Raw genomic sequence first — 25,215 nt, forward strand, 5'->3', positions numbered from 1 at the left:
TGAGTAGTTTTGATTAAGAATGGTTTAGGGGGCTTCCCTGGTGGCACAGTGGTTAAGAATTCGCCTGTCAATGCAGGGGACACAGGTTTGAGTCCTGGTCCGGGAAGATCCCACATGCCGCGGAGCATCTAAGCCCGTGCGCCACAACGACTGAGCCTGCGCTCTAGAGCCCACGAGCCACAACTACTGAGCCCACGTGCCACAACTACTGAAGCCCAGGTGCCTAGAGCCCGTGCTCCGCAGCAATGAGAAGCCGGCACACCGCAACAAAGAGTAGCCCCTGCTTGCTGCAACTAGAGAAAGCCCGTGCACAGCAACGAAGACCCAATGCAGGCAAAACTAAATTAAAAAAAAAAAAAAGAATTGGTTTAGGGGATTCCCTGGTGGCCCAGTGGTTAGTACTCTGTGCTTCCACTGCAGGGGGCCCAGGTTCAATCCCTGGTTGGGGAATTAAGATCCTGCAAGCTGCAGAGCAAGGCCAAAAAAAAAAAAAAAAAATTGGTTTAGGGAAATGGTGCTTTTTCATATATTTATCACTGAACTTATAAGAAATGAGGGTCATCAAATGTATGAAAGGAAGGGCCAGACTGAACTTTTTTTTTTAAGAAGAAAAGCAATATTTTTATTATGGTCTTAAATAACAAGACTGAGTTTTAATAACCAGAACTGGTGGAATTGACTTGATGTGTCAGTTAGCTGATGAGAAAGGGAAAGTTGACAGAACATTGGTGAAGGCAATGATCGGGAAAAGAAAATCAGTTCTTGTTTATACCTCACCAGTTGGGATTTCTCAGTAAGGTAGTTATAAGATGATATAGTGCGGGAATAAAGATGCAGACCTACTAGAGAATGGACTTGAGCATATGGGGAGAGGGAAGGGTAAGCTGGGACGAAGTGAGAGAGTGGCATGGACATATATACACTACCAAATGTAAAACCGATAGCTAGTGGGAAGCAGCCGCATAGCACAGGGAGATCAGCTCGATGTTTTGTGACCACCTAGAGGGGTGGGATAGGGAGGGTGGGAGGGAGACGCAAGAGGGAAGGGATGTGGGGATATATGTATATGTATAGCTGATTCACTTTGTTATAAAGCAGAAACTAACACACCATTGGAAAGCAATTATACTCCAATAAAGATGTTAAAAAAAAAAAGATGGTATAGTGAAACTGCTGAGGTTGTTTTTGGTTTTGTTTGTTTGGTTGTTGTTGTTGTTTTCCCAAGAGGAGCCTGATTTTTCAGTAAGTAAAGCTGGGAAGAAGAAAGGTGTTTTTTTGGAGTAAGATGCTATTCTAAGAAAGACTACCAAGTTGAAATGATCATTAAGATAGTCAAGTAGAATATTTTGGCTTTTCTGCCTGCAAAATGAACCTGAGATAAAATTTACCAAGATGCTCTGCATTTCTAGTTTTCAAACATAAAATGAAATAATTAAGTTTTCTCAAATCTCAAACCAAATCCAAATGAGAAAAATAACCTCTGCTGGACCACACTGAAGACAGACATTATTACTCCTAAATTTAACTTCTTATAAAACATCGTCAATTACCACAAAAAAATATTGGAGTACACAATAATTTAGAAAACATTTAAAATTACCAAATATTATGACTTTAGAAAAAAATTTCAAGTTTAATTTTTAATTGTAATCTCTCAGCATAACTGAATAATGAAAAACAACGTATTCTATCTACATCTGCTAACATCATACCTTCCAAACCTATAGAGAACTTCTTATTCATTTATTTATTTATTTTTGGCTGCATTGGGTTTTTGTTGCTGCATGCGGGCTTTCTCTAGTTGCGGTGAGCGGGGGCTACTCTTCGTTGTGGTGTGCAGTCTTCTCATTGCAGTGGCTTCTCGTTGCGGAGCACGGGCTCTAGGCGTGCGGGTTTCAGTAGTTGTGGCACGCGGGCTCAGTAGTTGTGGCACACAGGCTTAGTTGCTCCATGGCATGTGGGATCTTCCCAGACCAGGCAGGGCTTCAACCCGTGTCCCCTGCATTGGCAGGCGGATTCTCAACCACTGTGCCACCAGGGAAGCCCTAGAGAACTTCTAATTAATGAGCTTAGTAGCAATTCAGTATTAATGAGCTGAAGAGTATGTCATTGTCCTCTCTATCAGTTATCTGTTACTGCAATAATACTGTGTATTAAACAACTATAATAGCTCAGTAGCATGTAATAAACATTTCTTTTTGCTCACAAGTGTACGGATCAGCTGAGCACTTCTGCTGATCTTGGCAGACTTGATTTGGCAGTTTTTTGGGTCTTGGTTGGAGTTCCCTCGTGTTTACAGGTCTGCTGGCGCGTGGCTGATCTAGGATGGCCGTGGCTTGGGTGACTCAGCTCTGCTCCACATGGTCTTGGAGCTTTCAGTAGACTAGCCTGGGATTTGTGGTAGTGGCACAGTTTCAAAAGAGAGAGCATGGAAGCATACAAGGCCTCCTGAGGCCGGCTTGGAACTGGTACATAACACTTCCACCATATTCTTTAGTCCAACTCAAGTCACAAACCCAACCCAGCTTCAAGGTCTGGGGAAGGAGACTCTTGATGAGAGTGGCTGCAAAATCACATTAAAAAGAGCATGACTAGAGGTTGGAGTAGAGAATTGGGGATACTTTTGCAATCAATCTACCGTATCACTTTTCATCTTTCTCCACCTGAATTGGCCAGATTTCTTTTCTTGGGCTGACTGTTTCATAGGCAGTCTAGCAAGAAAGAGATCCTGGGTCTCAGCACCTACTGAAATGGGCAGTGCAGGTAATCCGTTACACAGAAATATCTCTTCGAGAGAGAGGTCCTTTGGGAATTTCTGCCTATGGTTTGTTACCAAGAAGAAAAAGAAAATCATGTCAGAAAATTGGTTTTTATGTGACAAGAGAAACAAATCAATTACGTAAGTAGAATTTGAAGTGTCTAACAGGGAAAAGTTAAATGTTGCCATTTAATTTTCTGTAGATTCTGAATAGCCACAGATATTTGAACCAAATACAATGTATTGTTATGTTTCTAGCCCTATTAGTAAAAATCTGAGATATTAGAGTGGGCAAAAAAAAATGTAGAGTTAGAGCTTCAGAGCATCAAAATACCTTGATTGACCAGTTTTCCCTGTGCTCCTCCCTCTCCTCCCCGCTGATGAACTCACTGCTTTGGTAAAATGTCCACCTGGGAAGGGATAATGATGCTTCATGTGAATGTACCTACTGATCTCAGAACAAATCATTCCTCATGGTTATGTGTGGGTTATCTTGGTATTCATAACACTTAGCACAGTGCCTTACATGGGCTAGGTATTCAAGAAGTTATTTATTGCATTTTAAGTATGGGAATGTAGACTTTTTCCCCCCTTTTCTGTCTTTCCATTTCCAGAATTAGTAACTCACCTTTTTGACAGCAACATCCAGGACAAGGATAGACAGGACTATTGGGTGTTGATAGATGTCCCAGACTCCTACTGTGGTCCTCGACTGCAATTTCCTCTCACTTTTACTGATATTGATTTACTGATTGAGGCCTTCAAGCAACAACAGGCAAGTAGAAGCAGATACTGTCCTGATTCTTGTACATAACATGTGCTATCTGTTGAATGAATAGATGAAAATACTACAGCAGAAATGCATTCCCTTGGGAAAAAACTTCACATTAAGTGAGAGCTACCCTCTGCTCTGCTTAACCCATTAAATACAAATCTCCTCAGGTGCACAGAAACCTCCTCTCTATCTATAGGCTTACAGTATTTCCTTGTTCTTTTTCTGAGGTTTAATTCACATACTATAAAATTCACCATTTTAAAGTGTACGATTGATTCAGTGCTTTTTAGTACATTCACAAGATTGTGTAACTATCACTAATATCTAATTCCAGAACATTTTCTTCACCCCCAGAAGAAGTGCCGTACCCATTACCATTCCCTCCTCCCCCACTCCTGGCAACCACTGTTCTACTTTCTGTCTCTGTGGATTTGTCTCTTCTGGATATTTTGTACAAACGGAGTCATGTAATATGTTTCCTTTTGTATGTGGCTTATTTCCCGTAGCATAATGTTTTTAAGATTCATTCATGCCATAGTATATTTCATCACTCCTTTATTTTTATGGCTGACTAATATTCTATTATATGAGTATACCACATTTTTATCCATTCATCAGTGGATGAACATTTGGATTTTTTCTACCTTTTGGCTATTATGAGCAATGCTGCCATGAACATTTATGTGTAAGTTTTTATATGAACATATGTTTTCAATTCTGTTGTTTCTATATCTAGGAGTGGAATTGCTGAGTCATATGGTGACTCAATGTTTAACATTTTGAGGAACTGCTAAATTGTTTTCCAGTGGCTGCACCATTTTACATTACCACTAGTAATAGGTGAGGGTTCCAGTTTCTCCACATTTTTTGCCAACATTTGTTATTTTATGTTTTAAAAAAATTTTTAATTTTATTATAGCTATCCTAGTTGTGTGTAAAGTGGTATCTAATTGTGGTTCTCATATGCATTTCCCTAATGGCTAAGATGTTGAGCATCTTTTCATGCTTACTGGCCATTTGTACACATTCTTTGGAGAAATGTCTATTCAGATCCTTTGCCCATTTTAAAATCAGGTTATTTGTCTTTTTACTATTGAGTTGTAAGTGTTCTTTATATATTCTGGATACAAGTCCCTTATCAGGTATACAATTTGCAAATATTTTCTCCCATTCTGTAGGTTGTCTTGTCACTTTCTTAATAATGTCTTTTGAGTCACAAAAGTTTCTAATTTTGATGACGTCCAATTTATCTCCTTTTTTCTTTCGTTGCTTGTGTTTTGGCATCATATCTAAGAATCCATTGCTAAATCCAAGGTCATGAAGGTTTACCCCTATGTTTTCTTTTAAGAATTTTATAGTTTTAGCTCTGACATTTAGCTCTATGAGCCGTTTTCAGTTAACATCTCTATATGGTATGAAGTATGGGTCCAACTTCATTCTTTGCATGTGGATATGCAGTTGTCCCTATACCTTTTGTTGAAGAATCTGTTCTTTCCCCATTGAATGGTTTTGGTTCCTTTGTAAAAAATTAATAGGCCATAGCTGTCTGGATTTATTTCTGGACTTCCAATTCTTTTCCATTGGTGTGTGTGTCTATCCTTATGCCAGTACCACATTGTCTTGATTACTGTAGCTTTGTGGTAAGTTTTGAAATCAGGAAGTGTCAATCCTTTGACTTTGTTATTCTTTTTCAATATTGTTTTGGCATTTAGGGTCCCTTGCAGTGAATTTGAAGATTGACTTTTCCATTTATGCAAAAAAGCCCACTGAGATTTTGGTAGGGGTTGCACTGAATCTGTAGATTGCTTTGGGTAGTATTGTCTTCTTGACAATATTAAGTCTTCTAATCCATGAACATGGGATGTTTTTCCATTTATTTGGGTCTTCTTTAATTTCCTTCAGCTATGCTTTATAATTTTATACTTTTCAGTGTACAAGTCTTTCACTACCTTAAATTTATTCCTAGGTATTTTATTCTTTTGGTTGCTATTATAAAACGAATTGCTTTCTTAATTCCCTTTTGAACTGTTCATTGCTGGTGTATAGAAACACAACTGATTTTTGTGGGTTGATCTTTTACTCTGCAACTTTGGTGAATTCATTTATTAGCTGTAATATGTGTGTGTGTGTGTGTGTGTGTGTGTGTGTGTGTGTATTCTTTTGGATATTCTGTATACAGGATCACATCATCTGTGAATAGAGTTTTACTTCTTCGTTTCTGGTTTAGATGCCTTTTATTTCTTTTTCTTGCCTAACTGCTCTGGCTAGGATTTCCAGTATAATGTTGAATAGCAGTGGTGAGAGTGGACATGCTTTTCTTGTTCCTGATCTTAGGGAGAAAGCTTTTAATCTTTTCACCATTGAGTTTGATGTTAGTTATGGTTTTGTTTTGTTTTGTTTTTAATAAATGCTGTTTATCAAGTTGAGGAAGTGTCCATCTATTCCTAGTTTTCTGAGTGGCTTTATCATGAAAAGGTGTTGGAATTTGTCAAATACTTTTTCTGCATTAGTTGAGATGATTGTGTGTTTTTTTCCCTTCATTATAGTAATGTTGTGTATTACATTGGTTAGTTTTCTTATGTTGAACCACTCTTATATTCCTGGAATAAATCCCACTTGGTTATGGTATATAATTCTTTAGAAATTCTGTTGGATTTGGTTTGCTGGTATCTTGTCAAGGATTTTTGCATTTTATTTGTAAGGGATACTGGTCTGTATTTTCTTTTTGTGTGGTGTCTTTATCTGGCTTTGATATCAAGGTAATACTGTCCTCATGAAATGAGTTAGGAATTGCTTCCTTCTCTTCTATTTTTTAGAAGAGTTTGAGAAGGATTGGTGTTACTTCTTTAAACGTTTCATAGAGTTCACCAGTGAAGCTGTCTGGTCTTGCACTTTTCTTTGTTAGGAAGTTTGTGATTAGTGATTCAATCTCTATGTGTTCTAGATCTGTTCAGATTTTCTATTTCTTCTTGAGTGTTTTGATAATGTGTGTGTTTCCAGGAATTTGTCCATTTCATCTAAGTTATCTAATTTGTTAGTATACAGTTGTTCGTAATATTCTCTTATAATTCTTTTTATTTCTTTGAGGTCAGTGGTAATGTCCCCATTTTCATTTCTGATTATAGTTATTTGCACTTTCTCTCTTTTTTTTCTTGGCCAGTCTAGGTAAAATTTTGTCAATTTTGTAGCTCTTTTCAAAGAACCAACTTTTGTTTTTGTTGATTCTATTGGTTTTCTGTTCTCTATTTCATTTATCTGCACTCTAATCCCTATCTTCTTCCTTCTGCTGGCTTTCCGTTTAATTTGCTCTTCTTTTTCTAGCTCCTTAACTCATTACTGATGGGGGGATTTTTGTAGAAACTAATGCCTGTGGCTGGCGATTTTTATTTTGGCTGGCCAGAAAGTCAATTCTGTTATTTCACTAACACTTTGCAGGTTATTACATTCAGTAGTTATATCTGACACACCTGTAAAGTCTTCTAATTTTTGTGAAATGTTGTCTTCTATCCACTCTTCTGTAGAAGCAAAGGAGCATTCTCCAGCACCACGAGTTTCATTTTCACTTTCCGTATCAGAATCAATCACTAAGGTTTTTTGTCTTTTTGTTGGTCTTGTATTCACATCGTCTGAATCAGAACTATATTCTGAAGAACTGTCATCTTCTGGACACTAGTATATATGTTGCTTGGACAGTCAGAGAAAGTTTCTGCATAAAATTCACGGAACAGTTCTTCTTCACTCAAAATTTCACAATGTGTCATTTTTGAAAATTTTACGTTTATGATATACACAAGGTTGGAGCAAAAACCTAATGGAGCAAAATGTGAATGATAATGACAATCATAAGTTATATGATGAACGCTTGATCAGTTTTAAGCTCTAACAACTTTGCATGGTGATGTTAATTGTATCACTCTCTAAAAACGTATTGATATGTCTCTGGTCAATGATGTTCAGATAACAAAAGACGTATTAATGTGTCTCTGGTCAATAATGTGTTAAGCATTAAGTCAGGCTTTTCATTCGAGATCTTTCTTCTTTCTTAATGTAGGCATTTACAGCCATACATTGCTCATTGAGCATTGCTTTTACTGTATCCCATAAGTTTTGGTATGTTGTGTTTTAATTTTTGTTCATCTCAAAGTATTTTCTAATTTCCCTCGTGATTTCTTCAACATATTCAAGAGTATGTTGTTTAATTTCCACATATTTGTGAACTTTCCAGTTTTCCTTCTGTTATTGATTTCTAGTTTCATTCCATTGTGGTCAGAGAAGATACTTTGTATGATTCCAGTCTTTTAGAATGTATTGAGGCTTGTTTTGTAGCCTAACATCTGGTCTATCCTAGAGAATGTTCCATGTGCACTTGTAAAAAAATGTGTAGTCTGCTGTTTTGGGTGGAGTCGTCTATAGATGTCTCTTAGGTCTAGTTGGGTGTGAGGTTTCCAAAGTTTCTTTTCTTTTAGGCTGTGTTCACCTAGTGTTTCGACAGAGATTTCCTTGAACACCAAGAGCCATTAAGAAAGAAAGAAAGAAAGAAAGGGGGGGGGGAAGGGAGGAGGAGGGAGGGAGGAGGAAAGAAAGGAGGAAAGAGGGAGAGGGAAAGAAAGAAGGGAAGGGAACAGAGGGGAAGGAAAGGGAAGCAAGGAAAATCTAGTCTTTGCAGATTGGCTCTGTGTTGGTACACTCCTTTACTGCTTAGCCTGGCTGTTTACAAATCCATCTTAGCCTTTCCTTTCTGCTTGCACTGTGCCATTTTTAAGTTGCCTCTTTCTTAATTCAGCATTGGTTGCTGTGAGCTTTGACTATCTTCCAGAGTTCTGACAAAGCTGGGTCGGACAGGTTTTTTTGTTTGTTTGATCTGGTTTTTTGGCTTGATTTTTCAGTGTTTCTGCAGAGGGATGGGATCTTGGAACTACCTACTTCATTATTTTCTGACATCACCCCAGAACCCTCATTCTCAGGTTAGGACCTTAAGGGTGTACCCTAGGAGTAAGAGTGAATGAGAAGTACTGGCTCTGTAGGGACTGAAGCAAAATTTTGAATCATCTAATTCCTGAAATTGAATTGATATCATCCTAGACAGCTAGTGCTCCTAGCCACCTGCCAAGAGAAAATTTCAACCCTCTCTGTAAGAAAATAGGGCCTTAAATGATTTCCTCAAGTTTTCATATACAGTATCCAGAACTTAACACAAATGTTAACCAGGCACAGGAGGATGCAAGAGTCACAAAAGAAAACTGAGGCAAACAGCAAACAATGGAAACAAACCTATAGAGTTTTTCGATAATGGCATTATCAGACTCAGAGTTGAAAATAAATATGCTTAATATGCTCAAGGACATAAAAGCTATGGCAAAAATTCAAGGAGCTATAATAGAAAAGATAGACAATTTTGATTTTATAAAAATGAAAAATATATGATGCTAAGGGAAGAATAAAAGGTTCAACATAGTGTACAATGTGCTCCCATTTGTCAACAAAATTAATAAGCATTATATATTTTGATTTTTAAAAATTGAGATAAAATTCATATCACATAAAATTGATTGTTTTAACCATTTTAAATAAAGTGTATGATTCATTGGTTTTTAGTATATTCACAATGTGGTGCAAACATCACCACTGTCTAATTCCAGAACATTTTTATCATCCTCAAAACAAAACCCTGTACCTCATTCCCTCTTCTCCCTAGCCCCTGGCAACCACTAGTTTACTTTCTGTCTCTACAGATTTGCCTAATCTGTGCATTTTATATAAATGGAATCATATAATGTGTGCCTTTTGTGTCTGGTGGCTTCTGCTTGGTATAATGTTTTCAAGGTTCATTCATGTTGTAGCATGTATCAGTCAGTACCTCATTCCTGTTTTTGGTCGAATAATATTCCTTTGTGTGAATATACCACATTTTATTTAAGGGATTATGTACTTATACATGTGTTTGCATATTCATATGTGGTTATATTGATTTTTTAAAAATTTATTTTATTTATTTATTATTTTTGGCTGCGTTGGGTCTTCGTTGCTGCGTGCGGGCTTTCTCTAGTTGCGGCGAGTAGGGGTTACTCTTCGTTGCGGTGCGCGGGCTTCTCATTGCAGTGGCTTCTCTTGTTGCGGAGCATGGGCTCTGGGCGCGAGGGCTTCAGTAGTTGTGGCGTGCAGGCTTCAGTAGTTGTGGCTCGCGGGCTCTAGAGCACAGACTCAGTAGTTGTGGCACACGGGCTTAGTTGCTCCGCGGCATGTGCGATCTTCCCGGACCAGGGCTTGAACCCATGTCCCCTGCATTGGCAGGTGGATTCCTAACCACTGTGCCACCAGGGAAGCCTGGTTATATTGATTTTTATATGCTTGCAAGTGCATAGAATATTTTTTGGAAAGATACTCAAGATACTCTTAACAGTGGCTGTTTTGGGGAATGGGGAAAGGAGACTGAAGTCTGGGGAAGAAGGAAAATTGCTTTTCATTATTATACTCCTTTTTGCTGTTTAAATTTTTATTTCAACTTTAGAAATGTGGGGGTTTTTTTCATTTAAAAACTAGTTATTGTTTTAAAAAGAAAATCCTTTCAAAGTAATATTTTCCTCCCTCAGTGCCTTTAAAAGAATGTGAGTATTTTATTCAAGTTGCCATTTAATCTGAATATATTTGTAAACATAGAAATCAACTTCTGAGTTAACTCTTTTGAGTATTTAATATTGCTATAAACACGATTATAATGCTACTTAAAGAGAAGTAGACTGGCTTTGTAGGAACTAATAATACCAAAGTGATTTTAACCAATTGAAAAAGGACCCAGAAAAAACATTTTCATAATAGGGATTTTCTGTTGTTGCAATATATCCTCAATGATTATTTGTTAATTTAACTTAATAAAACAACTGCCTTTTCAGACAGTAATTACTCTGATTAGCACTACAAATGGTCCAGAAAGTCTACAGTGGCAACTTAAGGTAACACTGAAGCCAGTTTTGGGAATCAATAAATTAAATATGGAAATTAAAATAAATCATGCTATCAGAGTGTTTTGCCTCTTCCTTTAAAATCTGGCTAAAGATTTGACTCACCGATTTAGAATGCTTTTGTGGGGAAAATCCTTAGCAATCCATTAGGTTTGGAGAGACAGGAAATGTGGGTTGCTCCCCACTAACATCCAGGGGACCTTCTCTTTCCTCCTAATTCTCACATTGCTTCCAATCCTGCTTCCTGGTTTTTTTTAAAAAAATAAGTTTGGAGAATTTCATGATTAAATAATTTTAATAGGAAGTGGAAATGGAAAATAATTTCATTATTTTAATAGGAAGTGGAAATGGAAATTTCAGGACACCACGAGATAGGATTGTTCCAAAGGGTTCCATCTGTCCTGAATCCCATGCCCAAAGCGTTATCTGAACAATATGTAGATATGACCTCTCTCTCAGCCTCCAATAATCTAAACCAGTGCTGTCCAATAGGAATATAATGTGATCCACATACATAATTTAAAATCTTCCAGTAGTCAACATTATAAAGGCAAAAAGAAACAAGTGAAATTAATTTTAATAATGTATTTTATTTACTCCAACATATAAAATTATCATTTTAATATGTAATCATATTAAAAGTTTTTTATGAGATGTTTTACTTTTTTTTCATACTGTCTTTAAAATCCAATGCGTATTTTGTGCTTACATGACATCTCAATTTTGACCCCATTTCAAGTGGTCAATAGCCCCATGTGACCAGTGTCTACTGCATTGGACAGTACAGGCGCAGACACTCCTGACTAGAAAGTGGTGTTAGCATCTGTTAAATTTGTATCAGCTACATCACTTTTTGAATTATGTATTTGGAATAGTTCATAATTTAAAAAAAGGGAGAACAACACACTGTATTTAAAAACAAATAAACAGAAAAGCCTGGAAGAGAAAACCCAGTGAATCTGTCCAAAACAATGCTGTCATCAACACTGTAACTGGAGGAGATCAAGGGATGAATAGTCATAATAGGAGCTAATCTGAATGGTTTATTTGAATTGGCAATATGTTCTATACTTACACTTGTATATAAGTGTGCTTGCTGTCCTGTAAACTCATGTCTGTGCACCAAATATTGAGCCAAACCTAGGACACCTGGCTCAGGAGTCCCTTGGGGCCTGTCTGGCTACCTTGTGAGACCTCCTAACCCAGCACCCCCATCTAATTCCCAGCCCCAGGGCAGGAGGTCACAAGCAGATGCAAAGCAGCTCCTCTTGAACAATCTCTCTCTGCTTCTCTCTTCCTTTCTACTTCTCTCTCTTTTCCCTCCTTCTCTTTTCTTTACTTTTTTGCCTGCACATTTCCTTAGGGCAAGGGAGTCTCCTTTTTTTCTTGTCACCTCTCTTGGGCTCTAAGGACCAAGAATAATAAGAAATGTTCTGTGAATGGGTGATGTCAATTAAGAACATGAGAATATAGACGTCCTAGGAACCATTCATTCATTCAACTTACACATCTCTAGTGAGGGCTTATTATGTGCCAGATACTGTGCTAGGAAAATCTATTTAAAAATAATTTAGAGATTGTCGTGAACTACAGCTACCTGAAACGTGCTCATATGTTCCACCTATATTGCTTTCTACACACTCATGCCTTTTCTCCTAGTTCATGATATCTATTTCCTCTCCTTCGCCCTCACAGATACTTCATGCTTATTATGTCTTAGAGGTGCTCTTTGAAACCAAGAAGCTCCTGCAGCAAATGCCGAATTTCACTCACATAAAAACTTCTCCCTCCAAAGAGATAACAATCTGTGGTAAGTTTCAGAGCAGTGTTGCCAAATTAATATTTAGGAGCCTCTTGGTTCTACATCATTGGCCTAACTTGAAAACTGTGTAAATTGGACTGTGTTAAGGGAAAAGTGTTAATATAGAGTTTTCTATCATGATAGTACTGTTTCCTATCTTGTCTTTGTTTTGCATACCAGCTGGCAGGAATTAATTATGTGAGAAATTAAAGAACTCATAGCTTTTTATAAAGGCAGGCAGCATTTTAATACAGAAAATCACCCATGGGTGGAATAAGTGTTCTTTGCCCTCCCTCTGGCTCTCATTATCTTTGTTCAATGTAGCTTTTTCTAGGTGGGCCTCTGCATGCCACTTATGCTGGGAAGAGAAAAGCCCAAGGAAGGGTGGAGACTAAATTCTTCTCTGCCCTCGGCTGCTGTTTTAGATTTTTCCAACTGGTCTCTGCAGCTTTTAGAAGAGTGGGAATGTCCCAGAAATCTGTTCCTTGTTCTTCTAAATAACAAGAGCTGAGATTTTGTTACCATATAGGCCAGTCTGACAGGATATTGCTTCAAGAAGCAGTACACATTGAAATTCAACACAGTTGGTGCTCAGCGTGCTTGCAACTGTCTGAGAATGGAGTGCGTGGAAGGAACAGCAATTCCCTTAACTTCTAATTAAGCCTTTAGGTTACAAAACAGTGATTGTTATTTTCCAAATCAATTTTTAGCCCATGTTTCTTTTACTCTGGCAGGTAGAATGGATTTGACAATCTAATTAAACTATTTCCATTCTAGCATCTGATAGTGGTGACAGGGACTCGATGTAGCAGTACATGCTCCTTGACATGTCCTGACTCAGGCTTTTGAAGAGTCCTTAATGGTTCAATTCCAGCCAAATCAGGCCACCACATCTCTGCCTTCCAGATGATGCATCTCAGCAGTGGGGACCTTTTATTCAAGGCCTCATCAGCACTTACTATTCATGGAGATAAAGAATTTTGGGTCATGAGGCTCAGGAAGCAATGCCAACCCATGAAGCCTCTGGAGCCAAGGCAAGGTTTGCTCTCAGAGTGTATATAATAGGCCAAACAGGGAGTGTGATCTGCTCCCATATGTTTCCAGTATACCTCCAGTTGCCATTGGAGACTTAGCTTTGCATAAAAGGATCTGGAAGAAGACATGAATTAATTAGAGGGCATGTAAGTCCTGGAATCATGCAGTGTAAGAACTGAGTGGTTCTTACAGAGACCATCTAGTCTATCCCTTGCTCTTACGGATGAAATTGAGGCCCAGAGAGAAAAGTGTATTGCCTTCCATGCATTTCTATGTAGTAACTTGTCCCCCTCTCTCCACCTCAGCTTACTCAGCTGGTTAGTGGCAGAGTCAGAATTAAAAATCAGATCTTCTGCATCCCAGGTTAGAGCCAACTCCGTATCTGCTATCCCAACTCCCATCATGCACTGCTCTGACTGATGTTTCATTTTCCATCATGAGACAAGGGCTAGGGAATGGATTGATTGGACAGTTCCATTATTTTAAAGATACTCACATCTTGGCAGGGCATTTATTTCCAGACTTCTTCCATGTAGCACCATTGATAGAAGGAAAAACCAAGGCCCATAGGTTCCCATAGCATAGGAATTATTATTTTCTGTCTTTAATAGCCCCATTGAACTTAGAAAAATTTGGTCATCATTTAAAATAAAATTTAAAATCAGGGCCATATTTTCATAAACATCCTCTGTTTAAGACAGTATTAGCAAAGGGGGAGAAATTATGGTGAACCTTTACCATTATTTTAATTTCCAGATGCATTTTTTTACATGCACATCTAAACATGCTACACATTTCTCAACGTGCATGAAATATAGTAGGTGTTTTAGTTTATGTTATAAATGATAACCAGTTATGCACTTAGGTTTTTGTGTGCAGTGGAAATATCTTTCTGTGGCTGCCTTTCCATGATACATTGAGTTTTATCTCTTGCTGTCCAACTAGAAGTTAAAAATATTTTTAGGGAGTTCCCTGGTGGTCCAGTGGCTAAGTGCTCCCAATGCAGGGGCCCAGGTTTGATCCCTGGTCAGGGAACTAGGTCCCACATGCCTCAACTAAGAGTTTGCATGCCGCAACTAGAGACCCTGCATGCTGCAAGGAAGATCCCACATGCGGCAACGAAGATCCCACGTGCTGCAGCTAAGACCTGGAGCAGCCTAATTAATTAATTAATTAAAAAATAATAAGGCAGCTTATGAAAAAAATGAAAATAAAAATATTTGTATAGCCTCAACTCTTAATATGCTGAAAGCAATTCATTTATTAGCATACCAGCTGCAACAGTTCTGACCACCCAAATCTTTGGGGTTTTTTGTTTTTTGCTTTTTTTTTAACTGGAACCAAAGCTGCTAATAGTAGCTTGTTTTATTGATATGAAGTGAAATACTTTGTCCATTAAGGCATTGCAGATATTCTAAAGCTCCCAATTAAACAAATTCTACAGAATACCTGACTCACAGCATTTTTATTATTATGCTTGTCTCCCTCTCAGAAATTCCTCCCTGCCATCAGAACTCATATTTTTCTGATGTAGCCTCAGAAGCACTAACCACACACAGATTTGGCAAACATATACAGGCCTCTGCTGTGTCAGCCCGAAAGGCACCTTTATTCTCAATGGTGTACGTTGGTGCCTCTCCTTTAAAGCAGCATAATGTAGCTGCTGAGTGAATGAGCTCATATTTTCTTAGCTGAAGTTGTTTTTTTTTTTTTTAACCATCTTTATTGGAGTATCCTGAAGAAAATTAGGAAAACAAAATAATTAAAAATATATATTTAACTGATAAGTAAAGTCCTTCCATTTTTATTTCCTTAGATTTGGAGTGAGAGCAATGAGATTTAAGTATATGGTAGTATTAATATGCTCTTAATATTGTAGTCATTTTATAAATAAGTGCTGGTGATGTAGGATTTTAATTTTATTATTCCCATTATAATTGCAGTCATTTCTTGCATATATTTGGTTAAGTTTGGTTGTAGCATTTTAAGCAAACTGAGGAAAATATTCCTGAATTAAATTATATTTGGTAATTAAGTTGGATACAAGGAATAAAAACTTATGATCAGAGGTTATGAAAGTCAAATATTTACCTAGAAATAGTTATCCAAATAGGACTTTTGAATACTCACATATTTACTCTTGTTTTTAAATTAATGGCTTCATCTATTTATATGTTTTCCCTCAGTTGGCTGAGTTTTATAAAGCCATGCTTTCATTTTTGTTTTCTCTAATAGTCTCATCAAGAGAATGTCAACTATCTACCCAAAATTTTTAAGTTTCAGATGCTACTGCTGGAGCATATTTTTGAAAATGTGGCTTTAAAAACCTTTGCATTTAGCAATTAAACTTAATTATTGAGTGCCTACTATGCAGCAGGTACTATGGGAGGCATTTGGGGTTTAATGCCAATGTAGATGATACTGCTGTTCTCCTAGAGATTACAGTGTAGGTAGTACAGAACAATCACTAAGAGCTTCAATTTTTTTTGTGTGTGTTTTTTTTGTGGTACGCGGACCTCTCACTGTTGTGGCCTCTCCCGTTGCGGAGCACAGGCTCCGGACGCGCACGCCCAGTGGCCACGGCTCACGGGCCCAGCCGCTCTGCGGCACGTGGGATCCTCCTGGACTGGGGCACGAACCCGTGTCCCCTGCATCGGCAGGCGGACTCTCAACCGCTGTGCCACCAGGGAAGCCCAGAGCTTCACTTTTGAAGAGAGATAAAGTTGAGTTTGAATTCCAGCTCTGCTACTTGGTAGCTGGGCAACTTTGCATAAGTTACTTAACTACTCCGAGCCTCATTCGTAAAATGAGTCTGATGAAAACAATACCCATCTCAGAGAGTGGTTGTAAGGATTGAACAAGACAATTCACGTAAACCCTTAGTCTAGCACTTGGCAGAGAGTGGCACAGAGCACTTGGCACAGAGGCCCATCCCGAAGGGAGGCCCATAAATGGCAGGAGTGAATAGGTAATTGCCACATTGGATGCTGTCCCCTATAGGAAAGGGGACAAAGTTTCCATAGAGTGCTATGGAAACAAATTGTCTGTTGAATTAATATCATCATAGGGTAAAAACCCGATGTCCTGAAAACGCTTGGAGTATATCAGTAGTATTTCAGTTTTTAAATTCTGTTACGTAGCTTTTCAAATTAGAGTTTTTGTCTTTTCAGTTTTTAAATTCCTGTTCCTACTGAATAGCGATTTTTCATTTCATTTCCAGGTGATTTGCATGGGAAACTGGATGATCTTTTTTTGATCTACTGTAAGGTAAATGATTATTTTGCTAGATATTTATATTTTTGGTGGGGGAAGGCAGTCCTAGGACAAATAACAATATTAGCTTTATTAGGGATAGGCACAAATACAGATATAATAGGACAGTTTTCATCCAAGAAGTTGAAAGGTTTGGTTTTTTCACACGTTTCACAAAAAAATTTTAAAGATTTAATTTGGGCCTTTGTTTAATATTATTGTTATCTGTAGATCCATTAGGATTTGTACCTGACTGTATTTATGTTCTTTATTATATGGCAAATGTCTAGATGGCAGAGGAAGGGGAGGGAAACAGTCTGTTTTATTTTATTGTTATTTGGTTCAGAAGTGAGCATGCCACAGCAGTCTTCTCCTCCATTGTGCACTAATGATGCATGAAAGTAGTCCCCCATAGCAAGTTCCAAACTGCTCTTCTCTTCTCCACCCTGGTTCATCATTGCCAGGCTCAGCTGCTCTTCCAGTGCTATGACTCCTCTTTGTTGGTTGGGTTTTCTCTTTTTTTTTTTTTTTTTGCGGTACGCGGGCCTCTCACTGTTGTGGCCTCTCCCGTTGCGGAGCACAGGCTCCGGGCGCGCAGGCTCAGCGGCCATGGCTCACGGGCCCAGCCACTCCGCGGCACGTGGGATCTTCCCGGACCGGGGCACGAACCCGTGTCCCCTGCATCGGCAGGCGGACCCCCAACCACTGCGCCACCAGGGAAGCCCTCTTTTTTTAAATAGTATTGACATATAGTTGATTTACAATATTGTGTTAGTTTCAGGTATACAGGAAAGTGATTTGGATATCCGAATCACTTTCCTTTACACCTGAAACTATGCTATACAGTAAATCCTTTTTATTTACCTATTTTATATATAGTAGTGTGTATCTGTTGATCCCATACTCCTAACTTATCTCTCCCCCCACTTTCCCCTTTGGTAACCATAATTTTGTTTTCTATGTCTGTGAGTCTGGCTCTGTTTTGTAAATAAGTTCATTTGTATTATTTTTTAGATTCCACATATAAGTGATATCATATGGTATTTGTCTTTCTCTTTCTGACTTACTTCACTTAGTATGATAATCTCTAGGTCCATCCATATTGCTGCAAATGGCATTATTTCTTTTTTTTATGGCTGAGTAATATTCAATTGTGTATATATATATATATATATATATATATATATACCACATCTTCTTTATCCATTCATCTGTCGGTGGACACTTAGGTTACTTCCATATGTTGGCTATTGTGAATAGTGATGCTATGAACATTGGGGTGCACATATCTTTTCAAATTAGAGTTTTTGTCTTTTTCGGATATATGCCCAGGAGTGGGATTGCTGGATCATATGGTTACCATATTTTTAACCTTTTCTTTTTTTGGCTGTGTTGGGTCTCCATTGCTGCGCGCAGGCTTTCTCTAGTTGTGGCAAGCGGGGGCTACTCTTCATTGCAGTGTACGGACTTCTCATTGCGGTGGCTTCTCTTGTTACGGAGCACGGGTTCTAGGCACGTGGACTTCAGTAGTTGTGGTGCATGGGCTTCGTTGCTCTGTGGCATGTGGGATCTTCCCAGAGCAGGGCTCAAACCCATGTCCCCTGCATTGGCAGGCGGATTCTTAACCACTGTACCACCTGGGAAGTCCCTATTTTTAACTTTTTAAGGAACCTCCATACTGTTCTCCATAGTGGCTGATTTACACTAATTTACATTCCCACCAACAGTGTAGGAGGGTTCCCTTTTCTCCACACCCTCTCCAGCATTTATTATTTGTAGGCTTTTTGATGATGGCCATTCTGACTGGTGTGAGGTGATACCTCATTGTAGTTTTGACTTGCACTTCTCTAATAATTAGCGATGTTGAGCATCTTTTCTTGTGCCTTTTGGCCATCTGTTTGTCTTTTGGATAAATGTCTATTTAGTTCTTCTTTGGCTGCAGTATTCTTGAGCTTCCACCCCATAAGAGGTTGTCTTGTGAATAAGATAACATAAATATCCAAAAGCATTTTTTAAAGTACTAAATTATAATAGAAATACAAGGTTTTCATTTCATTCATTCAGAATGGGAGCTTGGAAGGGAATGGAGGACGCCAAACCAGGAGTGGATGAATGGAGCCAGCACTTAGGAAGAGGTTCAGTTGAGACTGCAGGAGGCCTAAGCAAAGGTCTAGGGCCTGGTAGCCAGAGAGTGGGGTCAGGAGAAATAGAAGGCCATCCAGGTAGTGAGTTGGTGTCAGGAAGTCCAGCCAAAGGTTTGCCGGCAGGGAACTGAGGGTTCTGGTAAATAGGGCAATTCTGGAGATCAGCTACGGAATCCAGTCTGGGCAGGGAAGGAAGAGGCCAGGATGGCAACCAACTGGGGGAAATGGGTGGAATGAAGGATTGCCATGCTCTCTGAGGTCAGGGCAGGAGGCCCAGGAAGCAGGATGGCTGGGAAGTTGCAAGGGGAGTAGTCCTAGGGGATGAATGAGTCCAAGGTGGAATCCAGCATGTGGGTGGCTGAAGTGAGTGAAAGAGAATATTAGGGATGAGGAGGTCAAGCAAGTGGAAAGCAGGTGTGTTAAGTGGGTTGGCCACAGGACTGAGAGATGAGATGCAGAGGAAGGACGTTTAGTTAGAGCTCATGGGCCTAGAAGGAGGAGAGGCTGGCAAAGTGTTAGTCTGTTGGTGGCTCTAAAGAGCAAGTGGACCCACCCCAACTCCTGACCCTGAGGTCTCCATCCTGTGAAGAGTGGGTCCTTTCCTTCCAGAGGGCTGCAGGAGTCAGGAGTCTGGCACCATCCCGAAGGGAGGCCCAGATTTCCAGAGGGAAGTCTTTCTGAATGAGTTGAAGGCAAAAGGGAGTTTATTTATGCAGTTTGAGGAATGAGATTTGTTTAAGTCTACATAACACCATATAAATGTTCAGAAGTACAGTCCTGCTATTTTTGACAATTACAATCTGAGGAAGGAGGAGGGGGTGGAGGTATGTGGGGAATAGCCACAACAGAAAATCTGGTAATTATTTTTCTAGAGGTCTTGGAAAATACAAAAAAGGGAAAATAGTTGAGTAAATTAAATGGGAAAAGTGACTTCCTAGGCAATTAGAAAATTTTTCAAGAGGTAGTTGAAGATATTAAGGTGCGATCAGGGAAAGGACTCTGGAGTAGATAGATGCAAAAAGAGAATGTTTCTTTAATTCCATTGGCAAAACTAAATGGAATATATAAAACTGGAAAGTGCTAATGTAAAGATTGAACAGGAGGAGGTGGGTGGTAAGAAGTACTATAAAAAGGACTAAAGGTGAAATTATAGCATTCACATGAAAGCAAGAAATATTTTGAGTGTTAACCAATGACGGTGTTCAGGAAGTGGAGATTGAGAGCCCAGCGATGAAAGAGTATGGAACTGTTTTTGGCCCCAAAGATATCACAGTTTAGTGGGGTAGGTCACCTAATGAAAAGACAAGACAGTTCAGGGTGAGACATGTTATAACTGGGGTAAACAAGTTTCCAAGGGAGCACATTGGAGGGGCGTCTAAGTCGTGGGAGACTTCCTGGAGGAGGTGACATTTAAGACAATCCCTTCAAAGAGTTTTAGTAATTTGATAAGTGCCTAAATCATGAAGGAAAGTTCTGAAGGATCAGAAAAGATTTTATTCCCACACCCTTTTTGTGGTGTGCTGCAATAAATGATGGAATCAGTACCAGTGATCGTTTTTGATTGTTTTGACATTTTTGGTTTCTTTAATATTTGGTTGTCCTTACAAATTCTATCATTTAGCACCTTAAGACTAAGCTAGACAGTTTCAGCTCACAGTCCTATCTGGATTTGAAGGGAATTCTTTCCTCTGGGTTCCACACGGTTAACCATGGCACACCTTTCCTAAAAGGGCATCCCAACTTTATATGGCTTCACATATCAGCAAGTGAAGCAATTTACATGGCATTAGTTAGGTCATATTTTTAGACTTTATTTTCTGAAAAGGTTAATTTTAATCAGCCACTCTTGCTTAATTAGAGTGACCAGTTTGGAATACTTCATTCAGATCCTTTTCCTCATTGACGAGAAAGCTTGAAATTTTAGACCAAGTATTGGCAAGTTAGTTTGTTAAATTGATGCTGTGTGTGGAAACCTCCTACAGTTGAAAAAGAGCTGCACATGGACAGAGAGAAGCTAATTACCTCTCACCCCTATGGGTGTCATACTGATGCTGTCCATGGAAGCCACGCAGCCTTGTTTTCCTTTTCTTTCTCTCTTCTCCACTATCCTCCACCCCACGCCCTATGCCCCAAATTTTCCGGCTGTGAAGGTCATTAAATATTTTCTTTTTTCTCTATTGCTGATATGCTTCCCACTGCCACAGTAGTCAATTCTTTACCTTTTGAGATTAAGGCAGTGTGTTATAATCAGAACAGATCTCTAAAATAGAGTTTGCAAAAGAAATAAAAATTAAAATTATGTGGAGTTGAGGTCCAGAGGTTATTGTTTGATGTGCCTCGGGAAAATGCCCCCCCAAAATTGTGATAACTTCTAGATGTCTTATGTAAAATACTTCAGTGGGAAATAGGTCTCCTTATCTCTACTCAAGTTAATTAATTGTGATCTGCTATTTTTTTCCCCCTGAAGGTCATCTAATGCTGTTCAGAGTTGTAGTTACCCCAGGTTTTCTGTATTTGTCACCTTGATCACCATGTCATAGATGGTTTGTTGTATATCAGCTGCAGAATAAGCCAGAGAGTTTGATTTACTGGAACTGAGTGAAGGATGGGTTCCCTCAGCAGCAGTGTTTGCTTCTTTGAAGAAAATCCAGAGAAATCTCAGTAGCGTAGCTAGAAGCCTAAATATCCTAGAGACCCATGTCCCAGGAGACTTAGCTATTCTTTTTATCTGTTTTCCAATTCTCTTATTATTCTAAGACTAAAACATATTTGAACTCAGACTATATAGAGTAATACAACTAGTCCTGGCTCAACAATGCAGTTCTTATACATCCAAGTAAGTCTTGCCTTTGCCTTCAGAGGCTCAACACTTACAGAAGTTCAGTATATATTTAGGACTCCTTTTAGAATCACTTTCACAGACAGTAACATTTTCTATTGAACGAGCTTCATTATCACAAATCAATCTTTTGAAGTCGTGTGATTTTTTGAAAAGGTTAAAACTTATTGGGTGTCAAGCATGCCATGTAAGGTGGATGGCTTAGCTGACCCTTACTATTAGGGGCTTAAAATTAGGTTTGACTAAAGAAATTCGGTATTCGTTGCTCATAGTAGAGGTGAAATACTTATAAAGTTTGGTTTAACTGGGGATGAGTTCTACTACCAGAAAATTGGTCATTCCAGTGGAAAATATGTTTACATATTTTCTCAAATTTTGACTGTTGCTTTTCTCAAATTTTGATATTAAGGTTTTATTGATCTTATGAAATAAATTGGAGAGATGTACATCATTTTCTATGGTTTGGAACTTAAATCCCTTGTTCTCAAACTTGGCTATACATTGTAATCACCCAAGAAAATGGGGAAAAAAACCTACTGATACCTGAGTCCCACTCCCAGAGATTCTGATGGACACCTAGGAGTCTCCATGTGATTTTAATGTGCAGCCACGGATGGGAATCGCTGGTTTAAGTAACATTAAAACTATTTGCTCTTAAAAATTGAGATAGAGCTCTGCTATAAAGCAACATGCAACCAATGCACTTTCGAAGTTTTCTACTTCTTTTGAATCAGTTTTGGTAGCTTCTAATTTTCAAGAAAATCCTCCATTTCTCTAGATTGTCAAAGTACATTGCCACAGATGCCAATATTATGTTCTCTCTCTCTCTCTCTCCCTCTCTCTCTCCCTCTCTCTCTCTCTATATATATATAGTTTTAAAATTTACTTCTGTATATCTTTGTCTTTTTTCCAATCTTTAATCTTACATTTATTCTCTTTTTTCACTTATCCTCAATCAGGCTCATGGTGAGTTTTATCATCAATTTTATCAATTTGTTCTTTCAAAGAATCACCCTTTGGATTATATAACTTTCATTTTTTTGTTTTCCATTTCATTAATTTCAGCTTTTATCTTTATTTGATTGGTTTTATTTTTCTAATGTCTTAAGATGAATACAGTCTTTCACGTGCATCTTCTTTAATAATGAAGGCATTTCAGGCAATGCATCTTTTCTAATTTTAGTTTTAACTGAGCCTTCTGTTGAACTTATAATATTGCTATTAATTTCCTCTTTGATCCAATGGTTATTAAGACTACAATTTTTAATTTCCAAGGATCTTAATTCAAGAAGCTGGAATTTTTTGAATCATATTTTTATTTACTTCAGATTTTATTGGATTATGATATGAGAATGTGTTCTATGAAATGTTTCTTATTTTGAATTTGTTAAGGATTTCTTTGAAATCAAGTATATGATTGATTCTCATGAAGCCTCTGTGGACAAATGAAAAATTAATTGTATTCTCTATTCATAGGATGCAAAGTTCTTCATATATCTATCTATTAAGTTCATTAGTTATACAGTTGACCCTTGAACAATGCAAGAGTTAATCCACGAATAACTTATTGTTGGCCCTCTTCATCCGCAGTTCCTCTGTGTCCACAGATTCAACCAACCATGGACCATGTAGTACTGTAGTGTTTTTTTTTTACCTATTATATAATGAAATTTATTTATTTATTTTTTATTGGGGTATAGTTGTTTTACAGTGTTGTGTTAGTTTCTACTGTACAGCGCAGTGGCGTTCCCTGTGCTATACAGCAGGTTCTCAAGTACTGCAGTATTTACTATTGAAAAATATCTGCATATAAGTGGACCCTTGCAGTTCAAGGGTAAACTGTATATTCAGTTTTTTCCATCTATATCTTTCTAAATATGTATACTGTATATTTCTTTGTAATAAATTACCCCAGTACTTAGTGGCTTAAAACTGCAAACATTTAGTATCTCACAGTTTCTATGGTTCAGAAATTTGAGTGCAGTTTAGCTGGGTGGTTCTGGCTTAAGGTCTCTCATGAGCTAGCAGTCAAGCTATTGGCCAGGGCTGCAGTCATTTGTAAGGTTGACTGGGGTTGGCAGACCCATTTCCAAGATTGCTGACTCACATGGCACAGCATTTAAGTTCCTTGCTGGCTGTTGACAAAACAGCCACATGGGCCTCTCCACAGGGTACCTGAATGTTCTCATGACATATCAGCTAACTTTCCCCAGAGTGAGTGATCCAAGAGAGAGATCAGATAGGAGGCTGCAGTATCTTTTATGACTTAGTCTCCAAAGTTGCACACCATCACTTCTGCTTTTTCTTATTCCTTTCTTAAAAGTAAATCACTAAGTCCAACCCACATTCAAGGAATGGTAAATTAGACTTCACCTTTTAAAGGGAGTGTCAAATAATTTGTGGACATTATTTTAAACCAATAATTTGATCTGAATGATTTACTATGTTTGTATTTTTAAAAAAATCTTCTTGCATTTATAGTAGCTAAATATACAAAGCAAAAACTTGTTCTTTTGTTTATTGAATACAAGTTTATGAATTGTATCTTCTTTATAAAGTGCCTGTTATTATGATATAATGTTGCTTTATCATCATGTTTAGCACTTTTAATGTTAAAAATTCCACTCTATCTAATATTAATATTTGCATTTTTGCTTTTTCTTTGTTGTAGTTACCTTGTTTTCAGTCTCCCTTTATTTTTTTCATGTGTATTTCTCACAAACTATACATACCTGAGTTTTGTGTTTTAATGTAGTCTGGTAGTCTTGGTATGTTAATGGTAGAATTTAACCCACTCACATTTAGTATAACAACACATATTTTTGAAAAATGTCCTTCTATTTTACTTTGTTTACTATTTATTTCTCTTGGTTTCATCCTTTTTTCCTTTCTTTTTGCTGTTTTGGTGAAGTTTTTAAAATTATTGTTTTCTTTGGCACTTTTACTGTGCTTTTCCATTCATTAGTCATTGTCTTCCCATTCCTGACATTTCTAATAAATGATGTATGTATGTATACTTCTCAAATAGCTATAACTTTATTCCTCCACCATTAGCCTCTCTCTCCTCCAGTAAGACAAATGTATTTGTTTTCACATTTTCCATGTACATCTCCCATTCAGATGAGATTTGTAGAGAATTTTACTTTTCTCCCTTCAGCTCTCCTGCAAATCCTTAGCTATTGTTCATGCCATATTTTTATTTCTTGACCATTATTAGATTTCCTTCATAGTATGTCTCTTCTATTTCTTGAATCCTTGCTTTGTACTTAAACACAATTTCCATATTATTGCTATTGATTTATATTTAATTATATATTGCAAGGTTCATTGTTCACATCTGTATTCTTTCCTCTTAGTCTTTCCCTGGCTTAAGGACTTTTTATTGTTACTGCTATTATTTGGTTAGAATATTGTCTTGAGTATTTTCCTCTATGGGGCATGTGGGTGTTAGATTCTCTAAATGCAAGCTGCTTGAATGCAGGGACTTTGTATTGTTTACTTCTGTGTTTCTAACACCCTAAAACTGTATCTAGTACATAACAAGCAATCAATACATGTTCATTGAGCATAGAAATCATGAGCTCTTTCAAACTTCAGGCTGAAGTCTCTTTTTAACCATAGAAAATTCCCTCTTATTTATGTAATTATTGCC

The 25,215-nt window shown here is 37.9% G+C and overlaps 1 protein-coding gene across 1 annotated transcript in view; it reads left to right on the forward strand.

Annotated features, from left to right (window-relative positions):
• Positions 1 to 25,215, forward strand: part of PPEF1 (protein phosphatase with EF-hand domain 1) — an 89,250-nt gene that overhangs the window by 17,193 nt on the left and 46,842 nt on the right. Inside the window, exons 4-6 of the mRNA XM_049704943.1 lie at positions 3,373 to 3,533; positions 12,188 to 12,302; positions 16,549 to 16,595. Of these exons, the coding sequence (XP_049560900.1) occupies positions 3,373 to 3,533; positions 12,188 to 12,302; positions 16,549 to 16,595 (323 nt within the window). The remainder of the gene's footprint in view (positions 1 to 3,372; positions 3,534 to 12,187; positions 12,303 to 16,548; positions 16,596 to 25,215) is intronic.

Source organism: Orcinus orca, chromosome X, assembly GCF_937001465.1.
Source record: "Orcinus orca chromosome X, mOrcOrc1.1, whole genome shotgun sequence".
Taxonomy (NCBI): domain Eukaryota; kingdom Metazoa; phylum Chordata; class Mammalia; order Artiodactyla; family Delphinidae; genus Orcinus; species Orcinus orca.